Raw genomic sequence first — 10,773 nt, 5'->3', positions numbered from 1 at the left:
TAAGACACACCCAATAGGGAAAAAAAAAAAAAGTCAACTGACAACCTCATAAAGCAAGTTAATATTGCTATCGCGTAGCCAGAAAAAAATACCCAGGAACCATACTAACTCTGGGGCTAGTTAGATGGGCTTCCCTAAAGGCTCCCTTGATCCCTGTGATGCCGGTTTGGGATTTTCTTACCCTACGTCCAGACACACCCGGACCATCTTCCCGCCCGGCCCGGCTCGGCCCTGTCCCGCGCCGCGCGTGGAGCGGGAGGGAGCCCGGCCCTCGCGTAGGTACCGGCTCCGGGGTCGCCGCCAACCTCCGCTGCCCGTCTCCCCGCCCGCGGCAAGTCCACACTGGGGCCGGGTTTGAAGCAGCGCCGCCGGAGGCGGAGGGCCGGAGGTCCTGCCTTTGCCCCACGGCCGGTGGCCAGCTCGGCAGGTCCCTGGTTCCGGCGCGGTGGTCGCCCAGAGCGTGAGTGACTTTGTCCTCTGCTGGGTGCCTCCTGGCTCACGTCACCAGTTTGACAGCCTCTCACCAAATCAGAGAGCGGCGCTCGCCGGGAGCTCTGGGCGTCACCGGGAGCTCCCGCAGATTAGAACTCGCCTCTCCTAGCTCCTCCCCTCAGTCTCATTTAAAGCTCCCACTGGTTTTCCTGAAAACTTGAGTGGGCTCAGTTTCTGCAGCGCTTTCTTCCACTGCAAGATGGTAAGTGAGGAACTGGCGTTAGCTAGTCCGCTGGCAAACGTGGGTCTCTGGAAGTTAATGAGCTTTGCATTTAGAATTTATTCCACGTTGGGAGCAAGATTTCTCTGCTACCCACCAATTAAAACAGATCCTCTCTGCTGCCCTCTCTTTTCGTATCCTCTATCTGCTTTCTCTCTCTATGTCTCTCTCGCCCTGTCTCTCGCCCTCTCTCCCTCTCCTCTCTCTCTCCTCTCTTCTCTCTGCCTCCCTCTGTTATTACTACTTTCCTTACTTTCTCCCCAACTTCCTCCTCCCCCTGCACTCTCTTTTCATTTCCACCTCTTCCTCTAGATTATGCATATATTTGCAAACACTTGGACATGAACTTGTCTAGGGATATTTGGGGTTTGTTTTCTTCTCAGGTATCAATTGCATAATAGCTTAGCTCTGATTTAAAAAAAAAAAAAATCTCAGGGAAGGAGTCTGCAAACACACTTTTATAATAAAAGAAAATTGCACTTGATAAACTTTTGGCTGAATTTCTTTGGTCTGCACTGCCCAAGCTGGACTTGCTTCAGAACTGGAATTTTTCAAAACTTAAATTACTGAGAACATTAACAAAGTGTGATTGAATTGACTTAACTTTTTTTTCTCTTTCTTCTTCTTATTTGTTTTCTCTCTGTTTACGTTAATGCCCAGAGAAGCTCTGTAGTAGTCAAAAAGAGTTTTCCCAAAGCTGGGCTCTGCTAAAATGAATGGTTTTTACCTGATTAAGCATTGACAGATAATTTAAATTTAGTGTTGTACCAATTAACCCAGGAAGGCTGCATACCTGCCCCTGCCTGGACATTTGGAAAGACTGTGTGTCTGAGGTTCAAGAAGTGGAGGGCAGGAGAGTGTTCACTGGATCAGAACACAGTGGAGAATACATGCCAGTTAGTGACAAGATAACTTTGGAGGAGCATGAGCCCTAGTGATGGACAGAACTAGAGCTTGCTGTCTTTGCTAACAAACTTCTTTCAGCTTTGATTATATGTTTACTTGGAGTGACTTTATGCTCCTGTGCCTCGTGTTGGGAGCAAAATGTTTTAATTATCTCCGGGACAGAGATAGATAGATAGATAGATAGATAGATAGATAGATAGATAGATAGATAGATAGATAGATAGATAGATAGATAGATACATACATACATACATACATACATACATACATACATAGACTCAGCTAGCAGCATGTTAGGTCAGAGGGAAGAGAAAGGAAGGAATGAGGCAAGTATGATTCAGAAACAAAAATGAAGAGGTTAGTCTATATTATGTCATATCCATTTCAGCTTTAGCATTCTGCGTTCTTTGTCCTTCAGGAGTTTTAGAAATATAATTAAGGTATTTGCTAGAAAGAACCAAATAGTTCTTATGTTTTTGCATCATTAAGTAGAATTCCCTTTATTTAGATCTTGGGTAGACTATTAGATGAGCTGGACGTTGCAACAGAGAATCCTTCTGGATATGTACAAATTTTACCCATTCAATGCTAGTCTGCTCTTTTGATCAAAGGGCTTAAGGGAAATTCTGGGTAAACCAAGAAACTCATTCCCTTTTAGTAATTGTAATTTGACCACCCCAAAATTAATATGGATCTATACTTAACACCTTTTCTGATTTTTTTTCTTTATATTTCACTGCATATAATTTCGGTACTTCTCCCACCCTTTCCCCCTTTTAAATCTCCATCACCCCATCTCCTGGGACCCTGCACTCCCCCCATTCTGAATTTCACAGAACACCATTCTGCCTTGCCAAGACCAGTACTTTGTAGGAGGCCAGAGCTATAATTGCCCGTATTCCACTACAACGTCAGAATCTAGTGTTGACGTTTCCACGGAGACTTGGGTCTCTTTCTGGGCTGCTGGTCTCCTGGACAACAGAGAGCTCCAACAAGCACCACAGGCACAGGGTAAGTTCTGCTCTTCTGCTTCCCTGACAGATCTGGAGCTCTTTTCCATACCCGTGGCTACAGAGCATCATGGGCTAGGACTCTAGAATAAGGGACAATATGGAAAAGTTAAGTAAACCCAAGGACTCCTGATTTTTACAGTCAGAAAGCCTGCTGTTTTACACTTGCCAAATGGTGAAAATGGGATTCTTTACCTTGCCCACTGGATAGCATGTATTTCTCCCTACACTTTATAGTTCTTGGAGAGTCTTATCTCACTGTGGGAGTGTGAGTCTGGATCAAAGTTTTCTAAACAACACACCAGCAGAATGTCTTTGGAATGAGGATACCAGTTGGAACACTTCTTTTGGAATTCAGGAAAGTTTCCCTGAGTTTGAGAGAAAAGCAAGGAATACTAGCTTAATTTTTATTTCATAGAGGAAGTTCCATGGATAGTGTGTTAGAAGTGGAAAAAGGATTCCCTTTTACACACAAAAAAAGCTTCAACTTTGGAGAGAAGTATAGCATTGACATAAAATGACATATTAATTTTGATCTGTGGCATGCGAGCAATATTTATAAGTATTAAAGAAATGTCTGTGTTAAACACTCCGGTTTCTTAAATAATTCTCAGACACCCTAGAATTAAATATCCATACCATTGGTTCTGCCACATGATTCGTTTTATTTTTTAAAAAGACACAAACAAAGGAACTCAAAAAATTAAAAGCACGCTTAAATGTCACAGAGGATGTTGTTGAGTATTAACTTTCCACTACAAGCAACAGTAAAAACAAAATGCCCAAGAGTGTGAACCCAAACTACTTATGCCGTTTTATTCCTATCTCCTTACTCATCATTTCACTTTAATCAAAAATATTTCAGTATCCACAGTATAACCAGAGAAGGGCAAGAGTCAAAACTGTACTAGATGAAGAAAAGAAAGTAAAAGTAAACCCGGTTAGTGTGCCCATAGTTTTTTATTGATAGATAGAGCTAACTGTCAAATATGGGGGGAAAAGCCACTCTGAAAAAAAAATTTATAAAATATACAGATTAAAATAGTTGAAACAGATAAGGTCTGGGCACAGTTTTGAGATTTTCATTAAGATCTTCAAAGAAGCAAGGTCCAAATAGTTTTAATGTAGAAAGTGCCACCACATAAAATTCCAAATAAATACAGTCCATTAGATTAAAACAGGCAGGCAGACAGGCAGAGAAACTAGTAGCATTACAGATTAGAATTTAATTATAGAGCCAAACAATATATTATCAAGTGCTCAAGCTTAGAAAGCAAGATAAAAACTAGAAAAACATAATGGAATTGCAATGTTATGCCGAGTTTGGGGGGGGATCAGTAATATGTGCATAAATTAATGACAAAGACTGGACAGTCTTTATTAATTTATCCAGCAGGAATACATATATTAGGCAAGAATGTGACCCCTTCCTGCTTATAAAAATTTACCTCTTTAACTGCTATGTATAAATATTTGTTTCTCTCAGCTTGCTTGCCTTTTCTAGAAAACTTTAAATGTCTTGTTTTCCTGTATGGCAGCAATAGCTGTTTAAGAAAAACAATTGAACCTACTAAACTTTCTGATTTGATTTGATACGTTTCTTTATTACACAGAAACTACAAGACTATTTTCTCAGTTATCCATTTGTATTTTCACAGATTCATTCCGTGACTCAAATTTTTCTCTTCCGGACTTGTGCTCATGGGAAGAGGCTCAGCTTTCCTCTCAGCTCTACAGAAACAAGCAGGTATGTGTAAGTCAGAGAATTGAGACTGGTCATGTTCTGCGTGGTCCGTTCCCCACCGTTAATATCTTGCTTTTTTTCCCTTTTGAAATTCATGCTGACTCAGTTTAGAACCAAAGTGACTGTGTGTCCACAGAGAGATCAAAATTAGATGATCAATGTCAGAGAAAAGAAAAACCACCAAGACACTCTAGAAAGGCCTGCAGTCAAGCTCCCACTTTACACATTTTAGCCGTATGACCTTGAATCCTTTGCCTTTTCCTCATTTATGGAATTGTAATCCTTGTGCTGCCTATCTCAGAGGGAATTTGAAAAGATCAAATGATATAATGAGTGTGACAGTATTTTTAAACCGTAACATCGCTAATACTTGGAGAAGAGATAATGATTATAAAATATTTTCCTAAGATTGCTTTTTTCATGTTCTGTTAGTTTTGCCCGTGAAGGGTAATTTAATCTCGTGGACATACAGACAGATCAATCTGAGGCTGAAAGAAGCCGACCCACCTCTGTTTTTATTTTTTATTTATTTAAACGTGCAAGGGAGGAGTCCAGCAAAATCTTGCTAATACTTGGAGAAGAGAATGATTATAAAATATTTTCCTAAGATTGCTTTTTTCATGTTGTGTTAGTTTTGCCCCGAAGGGTAATTTAATCTAGCGGACATACAGATAGATCTATCTGAGGCTAAAAGAAGCCGACCCACCTCTGTTTTTATTTATTTATCTATTTATTTAAACATGCAAGGTAGGAGTCCAGCAAAATCTTCCTAAACATCATTTTCGATATTTAATTTAATCTAGTGGACGTACAGACAGATCAATCTGAGGCTGAAAGAAGCCGACCCACCTCTGTTATTTATGTATTTATTTAAACATGCAAGGCATCATTTTCTATATTTAATTTAATCTTGTGGACATACAGACAGGGCAATTTGAGGATGAAAAAAGCCGACCCACCTCTATATTTATTTATTTATTTATTTAAAGTGCAAGGAAGGAGTCCAGCCACATCTTCCTAAACATCATTTTCGGTATTTAAACAGTTACCTGCAGCTCATTTTCCTTCATATCTACCTGATTCCCTTGTGATTACAAGTTTAAAAGTATTATAATCTCTCCAAACGCTTTGCAATGAATGAGAATTCAGAGCACAAAGCTGAACAACTGGGCGTTAGGGGAACGTAGGTTTAATTTAGGCCTCTCAGGATGAGGGCTCCCCGTGCTCGTGCTCACACAACAAACACTAGTCAAGTGAAGGAGCAGTGGCATTACTAGAAGGTTACAGAGTCAGTACAGTGGAGCAGCCTTCACCACTGCCTGCTTTTTGTAGCTGCAGGATACCCTGGTGCAGAAGGAAGAAGAACTCGCTAGGTTACATGAAGAGAACAATCACCTCAGGCAATACCTGAATTCTGCTTTGGTTAAATGTCTTGAAGAAAAGGCCAAGGTACGTGTGTATCTACTTTATAAGAACAAAGCAGTGATTTGAGAAAGGAAATGATGTATGTCAGACTCCTTGATTAAACAGGGTATCTTGATATGCATTTATGAGATGGATGGTTTTTCTTAAGGAAATATGGCTCTTTCACAAGAATTTTTATCTATCATGTCTCTGAAGTATCTAGATTGCAGGTGTCAGTCATATATTACAAAAGAAGTTGCTTAAAAATCAAATGCTAGTTGGGGGTGGGGGTTGCTGAGACAATCAGGGTTAATCAAAAGGCAGAATTAGATGGATGGAATACTGGTATGGGAAGCAGATCTAAAAGACACTCAGTTCTTTTAATAATCTGTTTGACTTTAGGCAAATCATTCTTACTTAGATCCTCATTTCACTTCATCTGTAATGGATGGTCTAAAAGGTCCTTTAAAAATTCTGCTAGATCTAAAATGCTGTGAATATTGCCGGAGTCCAAATCTCTTGATTTGGCATTTACAAATTACATTAGGCATATACAATTACCTTATTGTTTAATTCACATTTTTTTCTCCACTTTTAAAATGAGCTATTTCTAACTCAAGGATAAATAACTTGCCTATAGTCTTTTTCTGTTCATGCTCAATTCTTTGCCTTTCAATTTTTTATTATCTATTTGCCATTATGTTATCATTAATGCTTTCATCATCAATCTCTTCTGTACTTCTAGACAAGCTACATTATTTGATATTATTTGGTCTAAATTGATGATGCTTCTTGCTACTGTTACTAAATAGAGCAGTTCGGAGAACAGAAGACACTAGATTTGATTTCTTTACAATTCAGTTGCCTTTGTTAAAAAGAGAATACATCTTTGTTTTTGGCCTGGGCTCCTAACTCCAGCCACCATTCCATAAAAGGACACTTATTATATTATTAAGTGATAATAACTAGGCAGTTTGATCTGTTGCTTTTAATAATCTTCCAAGATTTAGAATAATATATCTCAGAAGTGCTTTGAAAGTTAATGAAATAAGAAGCAGCAGTGTTGTATAGTGTTTAATCAGAGGATCTGTCTAGATTGGGGTGACTTAGGTTTATGTCCAAGCTAAATCATTCTCAGCAAGCCATTAATATGTCTGTGCCTTAGTTTCCTCATTAATGAAGATTTTAATAACATCTATATCCAATGAGATAATACATATAATCAGTGATTTATAAATTATAGTCAGTGATAGTTTATTTGTAAATGATAAATATATTATTTATAAATAATATTATTTATAAATAAATATAAATATTATTCATATAAATTTATAAATATTTACTTATATAAATTTATAAATAATATAAATAGATATAAATATAATTTATAATATTTATAAATAAATATAAATGTTATTTATAGTATTTATTTTTAAAATGATTGTTTATTTATAAATGATAACTTAATAAGTGAAAGTGCTATTATTGTTATAATAATAACTTGCCTGTGCTGAAATCTTAAAAATATCATCTGGTCCTTTCAACATTTAAGAAAACTGAGCAAAAAATATGATTTAGAGTTTATAGGCAGTAATTTGTCATCACAGATTTTACTTTACAAACATGCTAATCCAATCCATCTTACTTGTGTGTGAAGAGAAACTTAATCATTTTTTTCGAAATAATTTAGTTAACTAGTAAATATATGAAAAAAGTATAACTTTCAAATATCACTTCCCTAGAAATTGCTCTCATCTGATGAGTTCTCCAAAGCATGTGGAAAATTCAGGAAGGGGAAGAGAAAATCCAAAGAACAAAGATACTCTCCTGCTGAGATTCCCCATCCCAAAAATGCCAAAAGAAACCTCTCTAGTGAATTTGCTAACTGTGAAGAACAAGTTGGGCCCCCTGTGGATCCCTGGGTCCTTCAAACACTTGGGTTAAAAGACCTTGACACTATCGATGACACCTTACCAGCTAACTACAGTGCCCTCGCATCTCGTCCCAGAAGAGTCGCCAGCACATTTTCCCAATTTCCGGATGATGCAGTTGATTATAATACTGTCCCCAGAGAGGATATGCCAATTGACTATAGAGGTGACACAACAACCCCCTTGCACAGCACTGCCACTCATGGAGAAGATTTCCACAGCCTTTCTCAACTTTCAAATCCCCCAGTGGGGCTGAAAACTCTTCCTTACTATACTGCTAATGTGTCACCCAACAAGACAGAGATGGCATTTTCCACATCCCTGAGCCCTCATTGTAATGTGAAAACTCATTCCTTCCACCAGGGACAAGCCTTTGTGCGTCGAGATGAGGAGGGAGGCTGGAAGTTTACCTGGGTCCCTAAGCAGTCTTAGTGACCCCTCTTTTTTATCACAAAGCACTGCCATGAACTGTTTACAAAGACCTCTCTTGCACTTGAATTTGACTATGTGGAATACAGAAGCTATTGCTTAGACTGTCTCCTGCCACTTTAAATGTCACTCTCAATTACCCACCTAAATCTGCAGGGAATGGCTTCCAAGAATCCATAATGAAACATGTCCGCGCTTCTTTCACCTAAATTTGACTTGTTTACACACCAATACCTGCTATTGACATCCTCCCTTTGCCCTATACTTGAAGAGGTGTTTTCCATTTGCTTCTATATTCCTTTAAGACCTAGATACATTTTTCCAATTGTAACCAGTTTAACAGATTTTCCTCTTTTAAGTAGTTGAAATATTCACAGCCCTTTTACTTTTCTCCCTTTGTCATTTCTGAAAACTGCCTTTAGAATGAGCCCTATTTTTGCTTCAAGTACTTACTACTGCATGTTCAAATAGCTGAGGGTGGGGTAGAACAAGTGTCTTTGCCCATCACCACTACTACTGAAGACATGATATGGATGTGTGTACTGTTATGTTCATGGCAGTTCAAAAAGTTCAGTGCCCCATGGTGGCATTGACAAAGTCTCTTAAAACAACTGTAACTTCACTAACAATCAATATCACAGATAAACTTTAAAATTACAAAGAATTTAAATTAGTTTTAAATGCCTCATGATGTATCAGCTTTTATATGTGCCCAGCATTGTTTCTTTAACCAATGTGACTCCAAGAAGAGCATTTTGAGGGACTGTGGTAACAAATCTTGTCATCGTCTGCGACTACCCAGATACTGACAAACTCTTATTGCTGAAAATAGACTAACCTAGCTCAGCCATTGTCTCATTCATTCATTCATTCACATATTTATTTTTTCATTGATCAGTCCACCCAAGATATCTGTAGAATACCTAATGCCTACTTTGTACCAGGCACTATGCTGTGTGATAGTGATAAAACACAAGCAATTTAGGCACTGTGACCACCATCATGAGACTTAGACCTATTCATCTGTTATGACTTTGAGAAAATGACTTCCCTTTTGTGAAGGTTCAGTTTCCCATCTGTGGAATACAGAAGTTGGACTAGATAATCACTAATATTCTATGAATTGAGGCTGGGTCCTATCAGATTTACTCCAATATGGCAATTTCAGGTCATTGAAGAAACTAAAGAGAAGTCTTTGGATAGGCACTGCGAATATTATGTAGGGTAAACTTTACATACAATTAATAAAATTCAAAAATATAAGTCGTTTGAAGTTAACATTGGAAATCATTGCTCTGATCACAGTACTCTTTTTCTAGAGCCCATTTTGCAGTTAACTCAGTCTAACTATGTGAGAATAATTTGCATCTAAAAATAGATACATATTAATTTTTAAATAAGTGTGGATAGATTGAATATAAATATTGCTATCAAGGACTTCATATTTCTAAATTTGAAACCATATATTTTTAGTGCTTGTGCTAGTTTTCTTCTTTCCCATCTCTCAAAACCCCTATCATTGCCAGAATAATTTGCACATCTTGTGTGTGCACCTATGTTTTTTAGACAAACTTCAATTAATGATGAAATCCTTCATGTTGAAACCTGTTTTCATTTTTCTCTTTTCCACATCTCAATAAGTCATCTTGCACAATCAATATCTCATAGGTCAAGTGTGTTGGTTAGGATTCTTTGTAACAAAGACCTGCCTTTCATTGTTGTTGCTGTTTGCTTGTTGCTTTATTTTGGTGATGTAAGCAAAAGTCTGTTATAAAATTTTGTTACCACCCACTTTTAAAAATAATTTAGAAGAAAATCCAATATAGTAATTAATATTATTCTCTGGAGTACTTTAATAAGTAGAACACATTCCATTTTCTAAAAAATAAAATAAAATAAATAACTGATAACTGTGCCTTTTGCATTCTGGTGTCTGTGCCCCGGTTGGTGAAATTTGTCTCTTTTTAGAATAAGAGATTTAAGAATTGGAATTACTGTACTTTAGTACACTAGGAATTGAGAAAGTAATATAACTAATTTTGAAAGTCTGATAATCAAGCTGTAAAAGGAAATGTATCAGTTAACAAATATTTATTTTGCATTCCTTGTGTGCCTTATCATGTGTTAAGTACCATGAGGATACACCCAGGCTTAGCACAATGCATTTGGTATATAAAACAAAACTACACAAAATGTCATAGCTTTTGATAGCTTTTAAGTGAAACTTAATTTTGGCCCAGTTTAAAGATATTACAGAACATTTGGGATAAAATGTGATAAGTTTTCCTGGTTTATATCATGGATGATATTATGGAAGACAATTACCACATGTTTTTGAAATCATGTCTATAAATATTTAATATGCATTTAAATTATGTATAGGAAATTATTTTGTTCATGTTTGAAAATTAAACATTTCTTTCACCTGAGTGTATGTTTTACTTGTATGGCTTCACCATGTCTCTCTAGTAAACCGCAGTTCGTATTTTAAGCGACAGTGGGAAATAGAAATGAAGTCTTTCGTGATTGTGATAACTATTTTTATATTATGCTTAACATTCCCTAATAGTAGATTTTCTTCTCCTGGTTTGTAACCATAATCCTGTGTATTTGCATTTCTTTGTATGATATCTATGG

General features: G+C 37.3%; 1 protein-coding gene across 1 annotated transcript; it reads left to right on the top strand.

Annotated features, from left to right (window-relative positions):
* The first annotated feature begins 636 nt into the window (after positions 1-636).
* GMNC (geminin coiled-coil domain containing) lies at positions 637-10,565 on the top strand. The gene is made up of 5 exons (XM_025377267.1): positions 637-694; positions 2,455-2,629; positions 4,287-4,375; positions 5,705-5,821; positions 7,519-10,565. The coding sequence occupies exons 1-5, from the start codon at positions 692-694 to the stop codon at positions 8,137-8,139; spliced, it is 1,005 nt and encodes a 334-aa protein (XP_025233052.1). The 5' UTR covers positions 637-691; the 3' UTR covers positions 8,140-10,565.
* Positions 10,566-10,773: the final 208 nt, after the last annotated feature.

The sequence above is a fragment of the Theropithecus gelada genome, chromosome 2 (assembly GCF_003255815.1).
Source record: "Theropithecus gelada isolate Dixy chromosome 2, Tgel_1.0, whole genome shotgun sequence".
In the NCBI taxonomy this organism is placed as follows: domain Eukaryota; kingdom Metazoa; phylum Chordata; class Mammalia; order Primates; family Cercopithecidae; genus Theropithecus; species Theropithecus gelada.
Note: the sequence above shows the minus strand (reverse complement) of the source record. Positions and strands in the feature narration are given on the sequence as shown.